This window comes from Lipophrys pholis (genome assembly GCF_963383615.2).
Source record: "Lipophrys pholis genome assembly, chromosome: 12".
NCBI lineage: Eukaryota > Metazoa > Chordata > Actinopteri > Blenniiformes > Blenniidae > Lipophrys > Lipophrys pholis.
In genome coordinates this window covers 30,699,446-30,722,449 of record NC_137641.1, presented here as the reverse complement: position 1 = coordinate 30,722,449, position 23,004 = coordinate 30,699,446, and the positions used below count along the sequence as shown (strand labels likewise).

The following is a 23,004-nucleotide window of genomic DNA, read 5'->3' as shown; positions in this document are numbered from 1 at the left end:
TAACTTTAGTCAAAGTTGATGTTTGTACACGTTGAAAATAAGTGTACTCTTTTAGGCTAAAGATGTAGTGTATGCATCAAGTGCACTCATTTTTATTAGTTCATAGTTGTGGACGGCCGTGGCTCGATTTGTCTCTCAGTCTGAAGGTTGCAGGTTCGATTCCCCATCTGTCCGCACGTTAAAGTGTCCTTGAGCAAGACACTGAACCCCAAACTGCTCCCAGTGGACGGACTGAGCTCCTTGCATGGCTGCATCCTGTGTGATCGTGATTAAACAACGTAAAGCGCTCAAGCGCTGGAAAAATCCTACGTGAAATCCATTTATCACAGTTTCCCACTTATATGATCATAAAGATTATTTCTTGTTTCTCTTGTCGTCCCCCATGACACATCCTGCAGTGACAAACACAACCAACAACAAATGTGTTATTTTTATTAATTTATTGCAGGTATTCTGTTATGTACATGTTTATTTACAAAGGTAAGCACGTTTTTTTAATCTTACATTGATACTTTCTGATAGTAATCTCCTGTTTTCTACATAAGTATGATTAGAAAAATCCTATACAATCATAAAAGGCAGGCTATTAAAAAAGAAGAAGAAAGAAACTGGATCATGTCTCTTAGATTCATGCAGGAGCGAGCTGATTTACATAATTGAAAAATAAATACTATTGACAAATACCATCCTATCGACTACAAGCTTTTAAACATTAGCCTTTGTCCACGTGGAAAACGACAAACCTCTAAACATTCAACTGACCTCCTGCTGCATGATGTTGTGTGTCAAGTAAACTTAAAAAAAGAAATAATCATTTTCCAAATTTACATTTTGATGTCGGAGAAGTGCCATTCTGAGGATCCATGTTAAAAAGAATGAGAGAGAGCAAACACACATTCACTGGGTTCATAATGAAACCGCTGAAAACAGAAGATGAGAAAGAGAATTCAATGTTTGAGGGTTTTTATGTCAAAAAAAGGCAAAATATTGAGAGAAAAGGTGAACAATTGGACAGTTTTTCATACAATTGATGAGATGAAGCAAAGTTTCACAAACAAGTGCCAAGAAATGATTTATATTTGATTTTAAAGATACAAAATGGGATGATTGGAACTTCCTGGATAATAATGTCACATATCGCTCATAAAAAGATGTAGATTGTGTTTCCTGTTCTTTAGGACACTCTTCTATCCTTGCTGTTCGTATCATATCTAAACTTTTGCTTGATTAGAGAGTGAAAACAGTTTTTTGGAGTGTGTTTCATTAACTCTCCAGCGATGCAATGACTATCCATCTACCTTAAATCCTGTGTTATTCAACTTACTAGAAAAGTGGAGGAACGCCATGCACAGGGAGAACATGCAGCCTCCAACCCAGACGACGGAGGACGTGCATTCAGCACTAAAGTAGGAAGGACTTGCTAAAGTGATCACGAAGCAACCGAATAGAAACTTAGTGATTCGAATAAGAGGAACACGAAAACCCTGCCAATGACCTACAATCCTAACAAGATTGAACCTTGATTCAAACCTGCGGTGCCCAATTGGGTTTCTGTGCTCCGCCGCTGAACAGGCCTCCACCGCTGCACAGGCCTCCACCCTCGGACAGCACATCTTTATACCGCGAGCGAGTGAATCATTTAGAACGCTTAAAGCGGTATTCATGAGTTTTTGGCGGCACGCCGACCAAAAACACCTCACGTCAGCCGAGGTGTCAAAACTCCCAGCCTTCCCAGGATATTATCGCCGATCGTGAACGTGTCAGCAACCTGCTGCTGTTTGCGCGTTCAGCTGATCCTGAGAGGCATGTTCCGTCCGTCAGCGTGGCGTTTCCATAAACTACCGAGAGCTGGTAGGAAAATATCATTTGCTTGAACGGGATATTGATTAGGTGGATTGTGGATTTTTTTATTTCGATTTTTTGTGATCAAGTCGATCAAGTGTGCAAGTGTTCTGCAACATCTATCAAAAGGGCAATTTACTCCCCTCTATGTGGAGATGCTCAGTATATTTAACCATTTAAAACTAAGATAACTCCTGCTATGATTGCTATGATATGAAGTGTTGGGCTTTTCTTCACGTATCCTGGTTCCCACAGTCCAAAATCATGCCTTTGAATTCAAATGGAGACTCTAAATCAGGTCCACATGCATACCAATCTCGTGTCCAGTGGGCCGGATCAATAGAATTATGCTATAATAACCTTTAAATTGAAACTTTAAACGTTTTCTTTTGTTGTGGCGCAGACTATATGTGATGGAAACGTAGACTTTTTGGCAGAACCAAACTACTCCTGCTGAAAATGACTACAATCTCAACATAAAACCAATTTTAATGATGCAAAACAGTGAAATGTCCTTAAGTTTGACACCTCTGGTTTATCTGTCGGTTTGCTTGTCTGTCTCTTTGTGTGTTTCCCTGTGATGGACTCGTTGGTCCAGGTTGGACGTCCTTCACTCATAATCAGCTGGGATCAGCTCCATCTCATCTCCCTCGTGGGTTTTAGTCTTGATGGTTAGAGGACCGAGTCCTGGAGGTTTGACTGACACCAGGTTCTCCTGATTTCCTGCTCTGGTCTGATATAAATGGCTGCATGCATCAGTTCAGTGTTTTTTTCCTGGTTGAATGATTATTTATTGGTTGTAGTTTGGATTTTATTAGCCTGTGCACGCATTGCACAACTGACATTCATTTTTAGAGTTATCTTCGTCTCGTTGATGCTGTTTCTTAAACTGTTGGACTTGTATTTACCTTATATTGAGTGAGAGCTGCAGGGAGCCACTATAGAACGCTGAAGAATCAACATGTGTGGGTGCAGTTTATCGGTTGCAGGGGGCTGGAACCCATGAGCAAAGCGGTCCGTCACAGCTCTAACACAGACCATTACACAGCTACAGGGAATACTAGAGCCAGCATTTAACTTTGGTCACATGTTTTTGGACTGGGGGAGGGAAAGTCACCAAACATGAGGAGAGAACATGCAAACTGCATAAAAAGACTTGAAGGAGGGGAATTCACCCTGTGAGAGGAGAGTGCTCACAATTACACCACTGCACAGACCGACAGTTCTTTTTAATGCATCTTCAAATAGTTTTTTGAAAATTATTTTTAGTCCATAAAACTCAAAGAGGTTTTTAATGGTTTCCACTGCACCGTCCATTGCATCACATAAGAACCTATTACAGTAGAGGTATAGTAACTGAGTATGGTTCAGGCTTCTCTGTACTGTCTTCCATTGTTGCACCTCTTTTAATCCTGGTTGCAGCAGTGGTCGAATTTTAAAGCTCAAACTATTTGTCATGTTTCACATGATGGAGTTGATTTGTATGTAAATGTGCTAATGTGATTTTAAAAAATCCCTTGTGAAGGTTTGAAAGCAAGCAAATTCCCAGAAGAGCAATAACAAAAGCTCAAATCTGCTCATTTAAAAAAAAGAAAAGAAGAAGCAACTTTACACTTATTAACTTGTTCACTATAAAAACTTAAAACGAGAACTCGGGCTACTTCAACCCGAGTTCAAGTCCTTTTGTTTTTTTTAATACAAATTGGGAACATTAGGCAAAAACAATAGTTTTGTACTTAATAGAAAAGAAACAAAAATGATATTTACTGATCTCACTTGACATCCATAAATCTCAGTTTGTAGGAGCACAGCGTGTGAAGACCTGGTCTCGGTCCTGGTCCGGCTCCTCTTCATTCTATAAGTGCAGATTCTGTCCCACAGTTACAGTAAGAGAAAGGTTGACTTCCCTCCAAGTCCACATCATCCTACAAACATCCAGGGAGCTGAAACTGATCTCTTTAAGATGAACAGCAACACGTACTAAAAAATATAAATATCAATTCATGGAAACCCTGCCTTATTTTGGTCCTTATTCAATCAATCAATATTGTCTGAGCCTCTCTTAGCTGTTCTCGCTCCACTCGGGCATGATGCTGACACTATGGACGGAGTGGTACTGGTGTGGCGACAGAGTACGCGGGATGCCGTGTGTATAGAGGTACTCGTTCCCCTGCAGGCCGGCCGCCGGCGACTGGATCCCGGCGCCGGGGCTGCACTGGCGGCCCAGAGTCTGGTGGCTCATGGAGCTCTGGTACATGGCGGCGTGGTGGCCGTCGCCCAGCTGGGGCGAGGCGTGGCCCCCCACCCCGCCCAGCCGGGACACCAGGGACCCCGAGGTGAAGTGGGCGGAGAAGTGCTGGTAGGGCAACCGCTCCATGGGCTGCATGGTGGTGACGGAGCAGCTGCCGTAGGGCGACACGCTGGCCCACGTGTTGCAGCTGATGTCCTCCAGGCTGGGGACGGGCTCGGCGCCCTGCGAGGTGCTGGCGTACATGCAGGCCTGCCGCTGGCTGGACTCGCTGCGGTAGGGCCCGCCGGCCAGGCTCAGGCTCTGGGCGTAGCCCACCGGCCGGTAGTAGTGGTCCTCCTCGCTGGACGAGCTCTCCAGGTAGGCCTTCTTGTAGCTGTGCTCACCTGAGTGACAGTCGTCCTCCACTGCAGGGGAAAGTCAGAACGGCACTACTTTAGTGTTCAAATTGGAGTAGTAGTAGTAGAAGTACTTTATTCAGTCACCAAATACATGAAGCAACAAACTTGAGGGAAACAACCCTGCCTTTAAAAGGATTTATTGTTGAAGCCGAGGTTCTTCTGTTTAATGCGTCACATTACCAAACTTTTACGTGAGTAGTGGATTTCTATGTCTGTTGTAGAACTTTCCTGTTTTTAAAGGGTTAAAGAAGTGTCTCCTAAAGTCTGGGACGTTCCTCAGGGAGCTTCAGGCAGGAAAATCTAGACATTTTTTCATTTTAACACAATTAATAACCCTGACTTGAGGTATTTCAGCCACTGACTTAGGAAAGAAAAGAAGAAAAAGAAAATGACCAGGATGCAACTGAGATGGACCGAGGGTGTCAAGCATAAAGCCCGTGGGCCAAAACCGGCCCACAAGAGGCTCCAATACGGTCAAACAATGAGTTTTTAACAAATTTATTTAGACCAGTGGACACAACCTACTCCCATAAGGCAACAGCTTCAGGACAAGGCTTTTTTTGACATTTCACTGTATTTTGCACCAGAATGTTTCACTAAAATTGGCTTTATTTTCAGATTGTAGTCATTTCCCATAGTAATTGTTTGGTTTTGTGGAAAGTAGATATTGTCATTGCGTATCCTCGGCTCTACAACAAAGATAAACTTTGAAGTTTAAATTTCAATGGTATTTTTTTTGCATTAGTTTCATGTGGTGTCAAAGAGGCGAAACACAATCTGTGTTTAATAATGCAGAAGTTGCAAAATGAAAGGTGAAACGAGCCCTTCCATCCATAACTTCCAATACTTTGACCTTTTGTTACCTAACAAGCTGTTGACCTTTGACCCCAGCCCTCAAGTTGAGATTGCAGTCCTTTTCAGTAGTAATAGTTTGGTTTTTGTCAAAATATCAATCACATATAGTCTGCGCCACAACAAAGACAAACTTTAAAGTTGGAATTTCAAGGTTATTATGGGTCCATTTCACCGGTCCGGCCGACTCCAGACAGAACTGGGCTGAATGTGTCTCCTATCTGACAGCCCCGTCCCAAACGGTGAGATCATATCAGCGTTACATCTCTTACCTTTCCTCTTGATGCAGTGGTACTCTTGGCCGTGCTCGTGCGGCAGCGGGTACGAGCCCGACTGGGGCAGCATGTCCTGCGAGGTGCTGGTGACGCCGTTCTCGCACTGGTTGTACTGGGAGCCCAGGGCGCCCGGCGTGGCCATGCCCTGCGCCTCTCCGCTGAACGGGCTCTGGCTGGAGCCCACCCGCTGCCGCACCGTGCTGCGGGGCACCACCGGATACTCCTTGGTGCTGCAGGGCACACATGAAGACGGTGGTTAGTGACGAACCGCAAGAGACGCTGAGAAATCACACTGTATATGAAGCACATGACCCAGATTGAAGAGGGGAAAAAAGCCTCATCAGGAGACTGAACACGGCGGTTTTTATAGTTTAGTTCTGCACAGATTTCAGTGGTGTTCACCAGCAGTGGTTCACTCCCACTCTGGATACAGAGGAACACTCCCCTGTTGAAGATGCCAGCATGCATTTCACTCCCGTTAACCCACAGGATCCATCAATGGATCATTTTGATACTTTTGGGTCTTTGATTTTTTGGGAGTCGCTTCAGTTGAAGAAGTGACCCGGCTTTGCAATAAGCTCTCCTCATAAAAGTGTAACCAAGAGCAGACTCGTGTTGCTTTACTGTACTCTGCAGGATCGGACAAAAGCATGTGAGATTGATGGTGTGGTTTGGACTCTCACCAGCTTCTATACGTTTGTGAGTTTTGATAGCTGAAGTGCAGTGCGCTCAGAAACGTCGTATTATCTGGTGGCACGCACCTACTTCAGCAAAGTTAACGTGTGTCCGGTACAATCGAGCGTGCAGTTTCTTAACAGCTACTATAAAAGTACAGAAATCTGTAGACATTAGGGGGCTTTCTGCAGCATAAATCAGGTCTTTAATCTTAAATGCTTGATCAGAAAAGGACTTAAATCTGTGGATAGGGATCAAGGTTTCAGGACTGACGGAGGATTTTAGCGCCGTGTTGGAAAGCCGGGCAGCTTTTCCACTGAAGTAGATTTGGGATTTCTTTATTTGAATCCATACGGAGTCTGTATATGAGCTGCCTCAAAAAAAAAAAAAAAAAAAAGAAAAGAAAAAGTGGTCGGGTGGGGGTTTGAAAACCAGATTTTCTTCTTTGAAAATGTGTTTTCCACATAGTGTGGAGTCCTGCTCCGTCCCTCATCTGGACTGAATAACAGAAAGGGAGAGCGAGCTATGCGGCTGTGTACTGCCTTGGCCGCCTGACCAGGCGATACCATGAGTTCAAGACTTAATGCACACACACACACACACACACACACACACACACACACACACACACACACACACACACACACACGCTCCTGGTAGAAAGAGCTCCACAGATGAGAGATGTTCCAGTCACGTTTCAGAGGTTCTGCCAGATCAGCCATAAAAGTCTTCAGCATGAAGTTTGGCCGTGGATCAAGAGCTACACTTACATCACTGAAAATAACACTCAGGACCGGCTCACATTTGGCTGATTGAAGGATTAAAGTGGGGCTTGTTAAGTGACAGTGTGATCAGGATGTCGGTAATCACTAATAGAGGTAAAGTTTCTGCTCCCATTTGACATCATTCAGCGAGTGTCAGTGTTTCCATACGTGCCAGAGGCCGAGATCAAGAAAAGAAAAACCAAAAAGAAGGCATTATTTTAGAAAGCCAGGGGCTACCTTTGCATCCTGGACATCCGGTGTAATTCCATATCGTCACTTCCACGGAAACCTTTAGCAAACGGGTTGTTTTCGATCTTCAGCTGCGTTATCTGAAAGAGAAAACAGACTGCGGTTCAGGCACAACGACATGAATGACCACATTTCAGGACAAAAATGTAAAAAGTTGAATAGCTATTTACACCAAAAGAACTTTAAAATGCTTATAAAGGACGATCGGCAACGTTTGAAGAATGTTTTGTGGTTTTTACGTGAAGCAAAAGAGAAATTTATCTTGTTAAATAGTGAAATATTTGTGGTTTTGTTCAGTTTATCGCTTTATTACCTATAAATACAAATATTCTATAGTTTCTTCAATTAAGATGCACAAGTTAAAATATCCTCCAATAACAAGTTAGAGCTTTATAAAAGGTGAAAGAAATCTAACTATACATATAAGTTTGACAACTCTACTTATAGAATAGAAATACTTTATAAATAATCTTTTAATTCGACATTTTAAACCTTTATAGAGCATTTATTCAAATACCCAAGAAAGTTATCTAAACATATTTAAACACTATAAATAAATTAAAACAACAATCACATTATTTATTTACTCCAACGTATAAAAAGATGGATACAAAAAAAAGTTATTCACATAAATAATTGTATCTGAAGATATACAAAATATAATCTTATTAAGAAAACATGTTTATAAGTATTAATCTTGAGTAATTTCTATATGTTTAATGATCCCTTCAGGGAAATTTGTATTGGACTGCATAGAGAAAAAAATAAATCAGAAATTCGATTGAGATAAAACAGACTGTCTGACGAGTCTTTTTAAACTGCGATGACAATATTACAACACGCCTTCATGCATCAGAGGGTTCAGGCTTTCTTGGACGGGCCTTTTCCCTGAGAGAGTGAAATTACAGATTAAATTTCCAGGAATTGACGTTTTAAGGGAATTCTGAGCTTAACAATTGAGTAAAAACACGTTTCCTTGAGTCACATTTTCACGTCAACATGTCATCTTTCTGCACTGGATCATTTATAACAGTAAATTCTTATGCGATCCAGCGCAGCGGATAGTTGGCACGAGACAAACCAGACGGGAATAATGCAACTTATAATGTGGTTTTTAATGCTTTTGGTAAGAACGTCTTCGTCAATACCAAACAAAGCAGAGCGTGGCTTGTCTTTGGCGCGAGCTGTCCTCTATCGTGAGTTAATCCCACAGAGGTTAGACACAATCCGGGGATATCCCTCCCCGAGCAGTGGTTTCTGGCAGGTAATTAGTTGGCAGCTCTTGCGTGTGCTTCCAGCTTTCTGACAAGACGTGAAGGTTCGTCTGCACGCTGGCTGACACTTTCACAAACCTTGTAAAATCTCTCCTGTGACACTCTGCTACCTTTCTTTTTTTGGTTAATACTCGCTTCCTGGCAAAACAATGTTTTAATCAATTCTGGACTCCATCACTTGACAAATAGGATCCAACTCTTTTGTTTGACTGATATTTATTCACCAATATGAGTTCTTGCACCGGGTGGGCTTGAGGATGGAAGACAAATCTGAATATTCAAGTGTGGACTCAAGACAATCAGGCAAACTTCAAACTTCAAAGACTTGAGTTTTATTGGTCTGTGTGTCCAAACTAGGCTCATTAAAACAACCAAGGCCGACATACACATATTTCCAGATGCTTTGGAGCAATTTCACAAAAAAGAAAAAAAAAGAAAAGTAAAGTGAAGTGAAGCAGTTTATGAAATATAACTTAAGAATAAAGCTGTGGTGCTGCTGGCTGGTCTTCATGTTTCCAAAAATCCAAGAAATTCATGTGAAAAAAAGGAAAAAATTTTTTAATTGCAGCTATGACAGGAAATTCTAGAAACTGGAGACTTTGGCTGTTTTCATTAGCGGAGAGTCGAACAGGTGAATTGGACACGTGCCTGCAGCACATATTGTTTTGGCAGATGTTAAACTGTTTGATTAGACAGACAAAACGGCCTGCAAATCAGAAAATGCTTGTTTTTCTGCAGGTCTGGAAAGCCCTAATAATTAGCCCTCCGGGTTACGATCTCAGCCCCCAGTAACGTGTCTGAAAATAATGAATGGTTTCTACAGAATGTCGGTCATTTGCGCTTCCTGTTCCCAGAAGCGCGGAGAGCTCTGATTGGCTGCGGGGACATTACGAGCTTTTCGCCCCTTTCTCCCATATTCCCCAAACTAAAAACATATATAGGCCTACATGGGCAAATGATGTTAAACAGACGCTGTTTACAGATATTTTGTATCCCCAAGAATGTTTTCTCCCCCTAAGAAATTTGGACAGAGTAAATATTGAGGGTTTTTTCTATTCCCTGCGTCGTCCCTCAAGTTTTCGCACACAAGTGAAGTTATAAACAACTCTGAGGTTAAACGGCCTTAAAGAATTCAAGAGTAAATGGATTCATTTGACGTTGTATGCCTCTTATTTTCGTTGTTTGTAATATAAAATTTTAAAATATATATATATATAATTTCCACAAGTTTTAAGCATTCAGAAACTGAAGAACTATGTTAAAATCCATCTAATCTAAAATTCATGTATTTAAAGGTGGTAGGAGTTAATACATTTTAAACAATTAAAACGTGAACATTATTACGCAATAATTACTACTCACAGAATGTGATTGAAGCATATTTAAAGTTGTGTTAATAAACTCTTATGTGCTCATTATAATCATTAAAATACAGATGTTAAAAGTAATTAAAATGGCCCAAATTCTCTTTATTTAATCAGTCCAATATACGAGTCTCTCGATTACGTTCTTGACTAACAACAGTCCGACTTCCCTCTCATGTGATGTATTATCTAAAAATGACTTATTAGAAACATGAGGTGCATGGAAACCCAAGCAAAACCAGAAGTAAAGCACTTTATAAATATTATAAAACTATCAATCAAAGCAAAGTTTCAGCTGAAAATGCAGTTTGAGAAATATATTTAGAATTATAATTTTATAATAAACCAGAGAAAAATGAAGAAGAACAGGGCGTCTTTGGCGCATCTGTGCGTAATTACGCAATAGCGACCGTTAAACAAGTAGGAATTAATGGACAAATAGATCAAAACGATAAGTTATAAAATGTAATATGTGATAAAGTTAATTTTGCACACACACACATCTGAAATTAAGTGAAATTATTATTGTATTTTATTAAAATGATTGGTTGAAAGTACTTGTAGTTACAGCAGCGGCCATGCGTAAACTTACCTGTATCCGTTTCCATTATTATTATTATTATTATTATTATTATTATTATTATTATTATTATTATTATTATTATTATTATGCTGATGATGCAGAAAAGCCATACAGCAGCGGATCCAGCTTATCTGCAGCAGTCTGTGAGTTAAAAAGTCGTTTGAGGTCAGACGTCGTCTCGTCGGCTATCTGAAGTTTTTCCTTGTCTGTCAGTGACTCGATGTGATATCAGCGATTTTCAGCGAGTATGACAAGACTTTGAACTCAGAAACATGCCTTTCTTTTCTTTCTTTCTGTTTTCCTACTCTCAAAGCTTGCCACAAAAAGCTCCAAAATCAAATTAAAAGTCGGCTGCAAAAGGTAAAATTGCACGTTTGTTTTTGTTTCTTTTTAAATAAAATGTAACACGGAGGGATTTTGCATAATTTACCAATTTGTGCAGCCAGATATTTTCCCCCCCAAATGCAAAAGGCTGCATATTTACTTCTGCAAAGATTTTCCTTGTTCTAAACATTGTTAAAATTAAACCACCTCATAAAAAAAAAAAAAACAACGCTGTGAATTTAAAGTGGCCAATTCAGTATGTAATAAAAAGAAACAAAGAGAATCAAAAAAAAAGGAGGCCGATGTTGTTGTACTTTGTTTCTTACCTTGTGGTTCTGATAGGAGGTCACGGCGATGAAGGCCGTCTCCGGGAAGACGTGCGTGCAGAAGGCCGTGTTTTTGGAGCCGAAGCCGTTATTCTCGTCCGCTTTCACGATGTGAATCCTCGGCTGGTACTTGTGCATCGAGTTTAGGATGATCTGCAAGTAAACGGGGGAAAAGTAGTTTTACGCAACTGAAGCGTGTCATTACAGAAAAGCACCCTCTTAAAAAAAAAAACCAAAAAAACTTTTAGAGGAAGTTTAGTCACACACTTAAGGTTTTCTTTTCTTTCCAGAGGAGGAACAGTAAAACTTTGACAAACCTCTGGAGTGTCTTACAATACAACACAAATCGACCCAGATTTCCCATAAATTCCTTTTTATTTTGCAACGAACATTTTTGATGCTTTTGTTTACTTTGGCAATGCTTCAAATTGTGCATGTTGTACTCCTGCAACACATTTCCATCAGAGAAAAGCCTAAAATAAATCAACAATATATGAAATTACCTTTTTAAATGCATGCAAAAAAATCCTTCCTCTTGAGGAGGCAGGGTTGTGCAAAATATACGTTATTTCTAAAAGTGCTATATACAGAAGTGTTTTCTGTTTCCAAGCCCCATTACATGCAAGATGAAGAAGCATTTTGACATAATACAGCAGGGGATGGATGTGCAGCACGTTGCTTAGAAGACTGAACACTGGTGCAAACCTAGAAGCTAAAAATCTGTCAAACATTTATACAATAACTTTCACTTTTTCTGGAGGGAATCAGTCAAAAGGTTCTTTTTTGACACAACAGGGTCGTGCAACATTCACTAATCACTGACTACTGTAACGGAAGCTTCAACGTTGCACAACTTGAAATAACAGCACAAGCATGTGCAAAAGAAATTCATACTTAACACGGGATCCGGACAGAACGGTGCAACTTCTATCAGCTGAAGATGCTTATTATTCATTTTCTTTGTATTAGTCGTGTAAAACTTTTACTTTTAATGAAAAACAACAGGCGCTAAATGTGTGTTAGTCATAATCATTAATAAATGAGATTTAGAAAAAATCATATTCTTGTTTTGCGACAACCTTTTTGACACTGGTGCAAAGAATACCTCTCAGGAAACAATGAAATCAATGTGCTTTTTGTGCGAATAACTCCTCTATTGCTAAACTACAACAGGAAAATGGATGTACGACGGTGGTCAGCTTAACGAAGATAAACTTGAGATGTTTTCTTGAGGCAGTTTTTCATGCAGCAGAGTCAAACAGATGCTCGGCAGCTGCTTCTAATCCTCGATTCTTCATGGTCACTATATCAGCTTTGGTCAACTTCTTATTGCATAACCAAGTGCAATTGAAGTTTCATTGTTTTTGTTTTGTTTACACATATTGAGCCATTTGCATTTGTATTAATTGATTTCCATCAACTAGATCAAATGCGACTGTAATTCCAGGTCAAAGTTCAGCCTCCCTGCTAATCAACTGAAACAGTCGGAGAGCAGATGTAATAGCCTGACACAAGCATGTCGTCTCTCTTCATGCCTCTCTAACCTGCCAAGCCCACTTTGTGCAAAGTGAAGAGTGCTACCAGTGGCCGGCTCGGGGACAATAAGACACTCTCCACACAGCTGAGCTTGAGCCTTGAACTTCTCTTTTGAGACTCTCTCATCCGTGGATCTTTAATCTAACTGTCTTGACGGATCAGGGAGTCACCCTGGAAATCTAATGCTTTTTTTTTTTTTATATTCATCACATCTACTTACATTCAAAAGATAAAAATAGAGCTTTGTGTCTTGCCTTCCTCTTGACCCCCTCTTTTTTTCTTTTGCACCCCCATAGCCCCACCTTCCTGCCCCCTAGGGATTCCTACTATCTGTTATCTGACAGATTTGTTTTTGTACCTGCCTTTCACTGCCAGCTGGAGAAGAGACGAGGCATTGCCCCGGCCTCTAGTACCTGTGGGGGCATCCTACCGTTCATGGATGTAAACCAGAGTCCTTTTCTTGGGGCCGAATGAACCATGGAGGCCTACATAGACCACACAATAGTCATCCATTGTTGACCCCCTGTTGAACTTGATCTCATTTCATGGTGCAGTAGGTTTTTGTAATGGGCAGGAACTGGGTAAAAGAGTATTTCAGAAGCCTGTCATGAACCTTGTTGATGCAAATGATCTAATGGAAGTTACTGACCCCACCAAGAGAAAGAAAAAAGACGTCCATCAGTAATTAAGTGTATCACATTGGTCAGAGAAGTCAGGATATGTGTGGGGTTTTATTTTAGATATGAATTGATTGTATACTTATGTAGTTTAAAAAATACTGTTCCACCACATGCTGCCAATCTGGATTCACAAACAAAGCTTCCATGAATAGAGACTCTTGAAAGTGTGAGAACACCATGCAGTGGGGAAAAAAGTAGGTTAAACAGAACTCTTTACAATGCCGACATTCATTACCGGCTCAATATTTGTCATAACTAATGTCGGGGACTCGCCACAAGAAGAAGCCGATCCATGCAGACATGTCATCCGTGCAGCACGGTGCATGATTTAACAGGATGAAGACGTCTGCCAACAGCAGATATAAGAAAGTGCATGAATGTGCAGCACATTTCACCCTGGGAAACAGACCGCGGCTTCCTGGAGTCCAGGGTGTGCTGGTCCTGGCAGCGGGAGAGTTCTGGTGGTAGTCGGGGTGCAAAGCTGCAGACCACCCACTGGGACCCGAGCACACGCCTCATCTCTGCAGTGGCTGGTTTCCCTGTATCTCTGTCCCACCAAACCCCCCCTCCCTTAGAAAAAAAAAAAAGACAACCCTGTGCATGATAGTGTTTAATGATAGTGAGGGATCACCCTGGGTCTCGGGCCGCTGCCCTTTGCTTTCAAGTCCCACCACATCAGAGAGTTTCCCCGAGCCGAGGGATCAGCAGGCTTTGTACACCATCATCTATTGCTCATCGCACACTGCCATCGCAACATAAACAGTGCGATCCTCACACCCCGCCCTCCCCACCGGAGCATGTGTGGGAAGGCAGCGAGAGGAGGAGGAGGAGGAGGAGGAGGAGGAGGAGGAGGAGGAGGGGTGATGGGAGAAATAAGCAACACTGAGAAATATTCCGAGCTGAGCGGGAGATCAAAGCAGGAACGACGGCTCGCTTCCAAATCCGAGACCAAAACTGTTTATATTTAGAAATTCAAATGAACGAGAAAAAAAGATAAAGGACAAATAATTCTGCAACAACAAGAACAAACTCCGACTTGAGTAAGAAATGTGTAAGGAGGCCTCCACAGGGGGCGCCAGAGAGCTTCAGAGGGGGTCAGGGGAAGCCATTTCCTGATCATTTATATGAAGAAGAAGTAAAATCATTTATGCTGATATAAAGACTGGATTTGTCACAAGTGTGACCGAGACTATTGAAATAAACTTTAGTGTAAAACCAGGAGTTGGGGTCTGGGGGACGCCTTTTCCCAAATTCTTTCATCAATTTTTTTAGCAAAACGAAAAAAATCCAAAGTCAAAGCTATTAGTCATTTAAAAAAAAAACTATTTTAAAGGCTGAACTTATTCTAAGTGTGATAGACACTAATTAAAATGAGCTACAGATAGATGGAGGGATGGATGGAGGAATAGGTACGTAGAAGATCATTTATGAATCCAGAGCAAAATTTAACACTAAAATTTTACACACAAAAAACCGTGTCCTCAATCTGCAGTCTTGTACTTTCACATCTTTACTAATTCACTCTTACAGTGTAGCTTTGATGCTAATTCGTCCTAATGTCTGCTGTCAGTGGATTTACATGGAAAACTTTCACTCAGTGTTTTCTTCAGAGTTTTATGTCATGAAAAAGTTCCGGCAGTTAAGCACTATACCTAACTACAATGAGCACAGTTATTTTCTTAAGTTACTTTTATTACCGTCACCTCATAACAATAATGCTAATTAATGAATCAAATTTAAATTTAAAACTTTTCCATGTAATTTTTTCAACGCTAATTGCACTAAAACTAATTTTGAGTTTCCACCAAATTAACATTATTAAAAGGTCAGATGGAACCAGAGTGTTGAAGTTTTAAGTGAAAGTACAAGAATCATTTTTTAAATATAAAATGAGAAAGAAAACTGCTGTGATTGCTAAATGAAGTACATTATTATTACATTAATATTCAGTATCGGAAAGTATTTGATTCTGACTTCCATCCATCCCTTGTCCACCTCTTATCCGGGCCGGGTCGAGGAGGCAGGATCTGATCAGGGATGTCCAGACGTCCCTCGCCCCAGACACGTCCTCCAGCTCTTCTGGTGGGACCCCAAGGCGTTCCCAGGCCAGCCGAGAGACATAGTCCCTCCAGCGTGTCCTCGGTCTGTCCCGAGGCCTCCTACTGGAGGGACATGCCCAGAACACCTCCCTCGGGAGGCGCCGGGGGGGCATCCCAAACAGATGCTGGAGCCTCAGCTGGCTCCTCTATGTGGAGGAGCAGCAGCTCTACTCCGAGCTCCTCCCTGGTGACTGAGCTCCCCCCTGAACTGCTACCTTATCGTGGTGGGGGAGTTTGAGTACCCGAATGATCCTAGGAGCTACGTTGTCGGGGGGGCGAGCCCCCCAGTAGTCGCCCAAGGCAAACTGGTCCAAGGTGACGAGTCAGACCAAAAGCAGTTCAACAAGACCACATGGATAAACAACTAAAGAGAAGCGTGACGTCGCCCGGTAAGGCGCAGCCGGGGCCCCACCCTGGAGCCCCACCCTGGAGCCCCACCCTGGAGCCCCACCCTGGAGCCAGGCCTGGGGTTGGGGCTCGTATACCAGCGCCTGGTGGCCGGGCCTTTGCCGCGGGGCCCGGCCGGGCCCAGCCCGAAGGGACGACCTGGGTTCTGTGAGCCCACCACCCACAGAGGCTACCGTAGGGGTCGGTGCAGTGTGGATTGGGTGGCAGTGGACGGCAGGGGCCTCGACGACCTGATACCCGGACACAGAATCTGATTCTGACTTCTGAAGATAGAATTATCTGATGTTGCAGGTGTTCAGAGCATTTTTAAAACTGTCGTTTTTGAAAGTACTTTATAAATGCATTCGGGAGGTTTAGATCAGTGCAACGCTGCACCACCCGTCTCAGTAACACCCCCAACCACTGCTGCTGCTGCAACAAGGAAGATTTCGTGGGATAAATAATGGATTTTCTTATCGTTACTTAACTTAACTTGTCTCATCTCATGATGTTTGTAGGTAAAATTAAAGTAGAATATGTTTCAAATCTGAAAAACGTTCATTTGTGGATGTATGTACCTTTCACTACTTATTTGCAATGTTATTATGTAATAAATACATGTAGAAAGATAAATTACATAAAAAGAAGAGCTTTATTCAAAGCCCATCTTACTCAAAATGTATAGAGAAAACAAATCCAACAACATGATGGATTTTATAATTAAAGTGCTAAAAACACAGCAAGTTGTGAGAGTATGTAACTTACTAAGTATAATATTGATTCTGCTTGGATTGATTTTTCTCTCATGAAGTATCTGAGTAAGTTTCTATACACAGGGTTGCACTTTGACCCCATTTGAACGTGAATGATTAATACAAACTAAACTCTATAAACAGTCCTGCAGCCCGGCTCTGTTGACGTGTTCCCACTTCACCAGAGTCCAAAAAAGAAAAAGGAAAAAGTCCTTCTGCTTCCCGAGCCGGTCTAATCGACTTCGGCAGTATGTTTCCCTCTCATGTCTCACTGCTAGTAATTATAAATCATCTCAAACTTATTCCTACCAGCTGGACCAACAAGCTGATGGAGTAAATTTCTGGCCAGCCACCAGCATTTCATTTATGAATCCCATGGTGCTGTCTTCCAGAACCAAGCAGGGCGAGCCAGGAACCATGCAACCAATCAGGGAAGAAGACCGGGGAAGGGGGGGGGGGGGGGGGGGGGGGGGGGGGGGGGACTTTAACCCAGAATTTACAACAGTGCTCATGTTCCAGCTGAGACTCCAGCTCCATTTCACCAGCTGAGTTCTGGCAGAGCGGCCGGCTTTCTCTTTGCTTATAGGTTAGAATCTGATGTTTACGTCGGCGTTCCACCTGTGGTTATCGAGCAATCTCTATTAGTTCTGTCCCTGTGCGCTGAGACCATATTTCAAAGGTTTAATTCTCACTTTAAATGAAGTGTTTAACCCTTCACAGGCCACTTATTATTGTCGCTGGAAATTAAAATTTAACACTTATATCAGTTTGAAAGTGTGAATCCACATTCTTTTGTGCCGTTTATATATAATACAAACTGATGCAACAAAAACAGCTTCAACCGGCCAAAACTACACAAATCCACCAATTAAATTAGATTTGCTGATTGATTTCAGGTTCACACACCACTAAGTACGACTCGATAACGAAATGATGTGTTATTAGTTGCATTTTCTAGTTTAATGTGGATATTATCCATGTTTTTCAAAATATCTTACGACGTTAATACTTCACTCTTACGCCGGATGAAGGGAACCCATGCTTAACCAAAACATACAACAATAAACTTCTACTTATGTAGTATTTGCACCCATATAGCAAACCAAAGAAATGCATACATTTTCTGGAATCAGGAGACACCGTCACACACACACACACACACACACACACACACACACACACACACACACACACACACACACACACACACACACACACACACGAAGGAAAAGGTTGAAAAACACCTAAATGTGTCATATTTCTTAAACCTTCTCAGCTCCAGTGTATTTTCCTTTTATAATCTAATAATTCTCTTTAACAATAGACTTTCCATTGATGCACATTCTTGCATTGCTTTAATGATCCGCTCCACTGGTAATAGAGCTAATTGTGGGCTTATTCTGACGTCTAATTAGGGCCCAATGCGCCCATCCACTCTGGATGTTTTATGAAAACCTGCAGTCGGCCCATTTGTTGTTGATGAAGTAAGTGATGTTTGTGTTTTCTGTTTTTTGGGGGTAAGACAGGAATCACAGAAAGCCTGGAGCCAGATACTGAGTGCAGAATAATGAGGAGTTACAGCGAGGAAATGGGTACCATCAGTCCTTCTCTGGTGAGGGAGGAGGAAGAGGAGGTTGGTTGGTTGGTTGGTTGGTTTTGGTGCAATTGCATTTTTTCCTCTGGGCTTTAAAAAAAAAAAAAAAAAAAGTGCCCGTCTCGTTATGCAGAATGACTTCCAGGAGGTCTGCAAGTTTACTGCAAGTAGGGGGAGCTGCAACAGACCCGCACCCCAAAAAGTTCCAGGAGACTTTTTATAACAGGCAACATCCTCGGCATTAAAGGATGACAGGGTGATAATCAATTTATGTTGTGAGTCTGTGTTTCTGTCATGTTGTTTTCATTGTGTTGAGCTGAGGGGCGGAGCATCAGGGCCGCATGTTGAGGAGGAACTTGATAAAAAGATAAGATAGATTCAAGACCAGAGCATAAATTCACACTTTAAAGGTTCATTCAACTTCTTTCCTCGTGACAAAAAAAAGAAAATGTTTACTGTAGGTCCCAATATGTGATTAATGTGTGTGAGAACTGAGCTGTCCATTGAAATATTGCAGATTCTCAACATTATTAGTCCCATGAAATTAATCAAGCATTTGAAACTTCAGTTTAAACACATTTCCCTTTTGCAATGGCAGCATCTATAGCTTTTCAAGTAAAGTATGCTTTATCCATATTTCTAATTTTATCTATATTAGACAAATGAATGATCTCCAAAAAAAACACTAAATTGTATTGCAGGAAATAAATTGCCAAAGTGAGACAATTGATAATATAGTTAGTTGTTGTGATTTTATAAATTCAGAATAATGTTTACTGAACAGAGATATCATAAATCATTACTTTACAGTACAATTATTATTAGTATTATTATTAGTTTTATTATTATCTTTTTTTTTTCCAGTACGTGAATCTAAAGTAGTTTTGTTATTATTATTGTTATTAGCGTTGTTAATTTACTTGAATTTACGTGAACTAAAAAACGTGAAAAACTAATTTTTCAATAGAAAATTAAAAGTTTAATTCAATAATTATTTTTTAAAGTAACACACTTTAAAGAGTAACTTCATAATAAAGAATATTATTATTATTATTATTATTATTATTATTATTATTATTATTATTATTATTATTATTATTATTATTATTATGTCAGTAATCACTGAAGTATATTATGTGGAAATGCAGTTTTAAAAAGTTGGTGGATGAAGTTACTCCAGATGTCTTAAATCTACCCAACGCTCCTCCAAACACACACACACACACACACACACACACACACACACACACACACACACACACACACACACACACACACACACACACACACACACACACACACACACACACACACACACACACACACACACACAGATGATGGTCCCAGGCACCTACGTGTCCGAACGGGTCCAGGTGGTTGTTGGTCAGCTTGAGCTTCTGGAAGGACACGAGCTGCCGCATCCAGTGCGCGCCCGTGGCGGGAGAGTCCGGGTGCACGTAGAGCCTGCCGGGCATGGCGGGCTCCGCCTTCCCGGTTACCGACCTGACACACACACACACACACACACACACACACACACACACACACACACACACACACACACACACACACACACACACGTGCGGTTACACAGCTGGCTGCTAATATGTCATATATGCCAAAAATTAATAACGAGGCTCGCACATTAATCACAAGTTGTTCTTTTGTTGTATATTTTAAATAGAATAGAATATTACATGATGCATTGAAATCGTCATGAAAGCAGAAACAAACACTCTAAAAAAGTGTGATTCTGTTAATAAATGTGAGATATTCTGATGATTTACCAGAAGCGGACGTTCTGTGCCGCGGGGTTCTTGGGGCCACTAAAGACATGAGATCAGGAGTGTCAAACACATTTTTAGTTCAGGGGCCACATTCAGCCCAATTTCATCTTGAATGGACCAGACCGGTTCAATAGTGCCATAAGAACTAGAAATTTCTAACTTTGAAGTATTTCTTTGTTGTGGTATGAAAGTATATGTGATGCAAAATGTCTACAGTTTTGCAAAACCAAACAATAACCACAAAAAAAACCCTCCAATCTCAACATGACGTCATTTTTAATGAAACCTTCTGGTGCAAAATCCGGTGAAATGTCCAGAAACCTTCTCTATGGCTGTTGCATTCTGGGTGTTTTTCCAAACTCCCCCGACAGCGTGAGGCTTTGAGCTTAATAGTTTATTATCTTTCATGGCAGCATCACTGATATCTTGCTTTGAGATTTTTTGAATTTTGGCCGGCCAGTTTTGGCCCACGGGCCTTATGTTTGACACCAGTGCATTAGATTTTCACAACAAAAGGGGCTTCCTTCATTTTAACACTCGATCACTACAAAGATTTGACCCATTCAGTTTGATTGCTTTGAAATTGTATTTATTTATTCATATATTGAAGAAACGTGGAGTTTAAATTCAACCTCCGGTTTAAAATACCTACATACTAATACTTTTTTTTTAAACTAGTACATTTCGAGGAAGTGTTTTAGAATTAGTTGTATATTCCATCAATCAAACATAGTTTCTATAGTTATTTGGTCAAACAGCCGATTTGTTTTGTAAAGTTTGCTTTGGGGGTGGAGCTAACTAAACACGACATTTTCACTATTTCTCATATTTGACCACCGAAACGTTTAAGAAGATTTGGTGGATAAAAACTTAAAGTTGTACACGTGCGTCTTTTCATGTAAATAAACCGGAAGTTAATTCAACTTCCGGTTTCCTTGAGCTTTAAGATAAAATGAACATGAATGAGTTTCATTATATTTTTTGGGATATTTAAAGGTCAAGTTCTTATATGTTACAACATATTTAGTTTGTGTTCAAGTTTCATCAGTACAGCTTAAAATTTTATACTTTTATCAATCTATACCTTTGTGGTGGTGGAGGGGTTTCTAATCACAGGGGGACTAAACTAAAGTAAACTAAACTAACACCAAACTTATCTTCAACTTATTGTTTGATATGCATGCATAGTAATCTTTTTTTTAAGTACCTCATATTATAAACGGAAAATAACAAAATACTTGGTAATGATTCACAAATAAATGGGCTTAAACTTAAATTTTCATTAGTTTCAACTGATGCACCAGTTAATGAAGGAAGCGGCTTCTCACTATACACTTGATTTAAATTGTTTGATAGCTTTTCTCATACCTAATTCTGTCTTTTGTGGCTCAGATATCCTGCTCGTATTGTTTTCGATGTCAAAATAAGAGAGAAGATGAAAAGTGTTTTTCTTATCAGTCTCTTCACTCCGAGGCATTTTCAATTCGCCCAGTCACGTTTGCAGCCGCATCAATAGTTAGTTTTTTTTCCAGCAGTTAGACGGACCAAACGCTCCGGGTCACGCTTCCAGGCATGCAGGCCATCATTTAAACCCTCCTCTCATTTAAATGCACCGAAACAGGCGATCAGCAACAAACATTTCTGCTCAAATCTGAGAGACGTGCCTGCACACCCACAGGCCGGCGCGCGCTTAGGAAAAGTCATTAACGTCCAGTCACACGTTCCCCCTGTTGACTGCATTTCTTGGCAGTCGTTCGAAAACGCGCAGTTCATAATTCTCTGGGAAATAATATGTCCACATCCGATTCTCGTCCGTCAGAACAATGTAAGGTTTCCTGTTGGAGTTAACTCCTGAGAGAGGACCTGCGACCCCCTGGAACAATGGCCCCCCTATTCTGGTCTGCGCGCGACGAGGGAAGAAGCCGCGCGTCTGCGGGGCCGAGGCGCCGAAACAGAAAGACTTTATTCATTTCTACTCACCATTTATTGTCAGCGAATTTGTACCGATGATCGTCGGCTGGAACGACGTCCATGAGGAGAATGTATTTAGTTTTAGGGTTTAATCCAGTAACTTTCACTTTGAAGCTGGGGAACATCCTCCTGGAAAAAAGATAAAAGAGAGGGTGTTTATGTAAAAGTCTGGCATCAAAATAAAAATCCTATAAGAAGGTGTTTTATTAAGATTTTCCAGAGAAATCGCACAAAAGAAACATGGAAGTTTGGTCGATCTCACCTATTTAATAGGTGCAAATCATCGAGAAAATGCGCGTAGTCGGTGTGTAAATCGATTTTTTATGAGTGCAGTGCAAACTAAATAAAGAAATCACAACGCACATAATCACGTGGCTTGATTTATAACATTTACTATATAATACGTGTTTATATACATCATATGATCCTTGTCTGACCTTGTGGGAGCTCCGTTGATTTTGGAGTGATTTAAAAATGGACTCTTTTATATGTGACTCTTAGGTTCTATAAGATATGTCTATCAATAGGACGCAGCGGACCAAGAAAGCTGTACGTGACACTCAATTAATACAACTTATATATGAATATACTTATTAATATTAAAGACAGGTCATTTTTTTACCTGTCGCTCCCGGGACTCGAACCCCTGCCCCCACACTCATGTCGATTATTATTATTATTATTATTATTATTATTATTATTATTATTATTATTATTATTATTATTATTATTATTATTTAGTTAAATTGTAATTTTGAGGCAGAAAACAACCAGTACAACATGTTTTTTTCATTGTATATCGATGCGTTTTAGGGTTTTTCTCCGTTTAATAAATCACTGGAATATTTATTAGCTGTCATATACAGGGTGAAAAAAAACACAACATGAGTAAGTCAGCAGTGTCGCTACAGTGGGGGTGAATGAGGAGGAGGAGGAGGATGAGGAGGAGGGATGCTGTGAAACATCATTTATCGCCACAAAAACAGGAGAGGAATGATTGACGGGAATACAATGGCCACTT

The 23,004-nt window shown here is 40.8% G+C and overlaps 1 protein-coding gene across 2 annotated transcripts in view; it reads right to left on the bottom strand.

Annotated features, from left to right (window-relative positions):
- Positions 1 to 449: 449 nt before the first annotated feature.
- tbx5a (T-box transcription factor 5a) overlaps positions 450 to 23,004 on the bottom strand; it is a 29,540-nt gene continuing 6,985 nt past the window's right edge. For both annotated transcript variants that reach the window (XM_080477373.1, XM_080477372.1), the window contains exons 4-9: positions 21,993 to 22,112; positions 19,581 to 19,728; positions 11,178 to 11,330; positions 7,295 to 7,386; positions 5,616 to 5,848; positions 450 to 4,497 (exon numbers count right to left, since the gene is read on the bottom strand). In XM_080477373.1, coding sequence (XP_080333499.1) covers positions 3,905 to 4,497; positions 5,616 to 5,848; positions 7,295 to 7,386; positions 11,178 to 11,330; positions 19,581 to 19,728; positions 21,993 to 22,112 — 1,339 coding nt within the window. In that variant the 3' untranslated portion in view covers positions 450 to 3,904. The remainder of the gene's footprint in view (positions 4,498 to 5,615; positions 5,849 to 7,294; positions 7,387 to 11,177; positions 11,331 to 19,580; positions 19,729 to 21,992; positions 22,113 to 23,004) is intronic.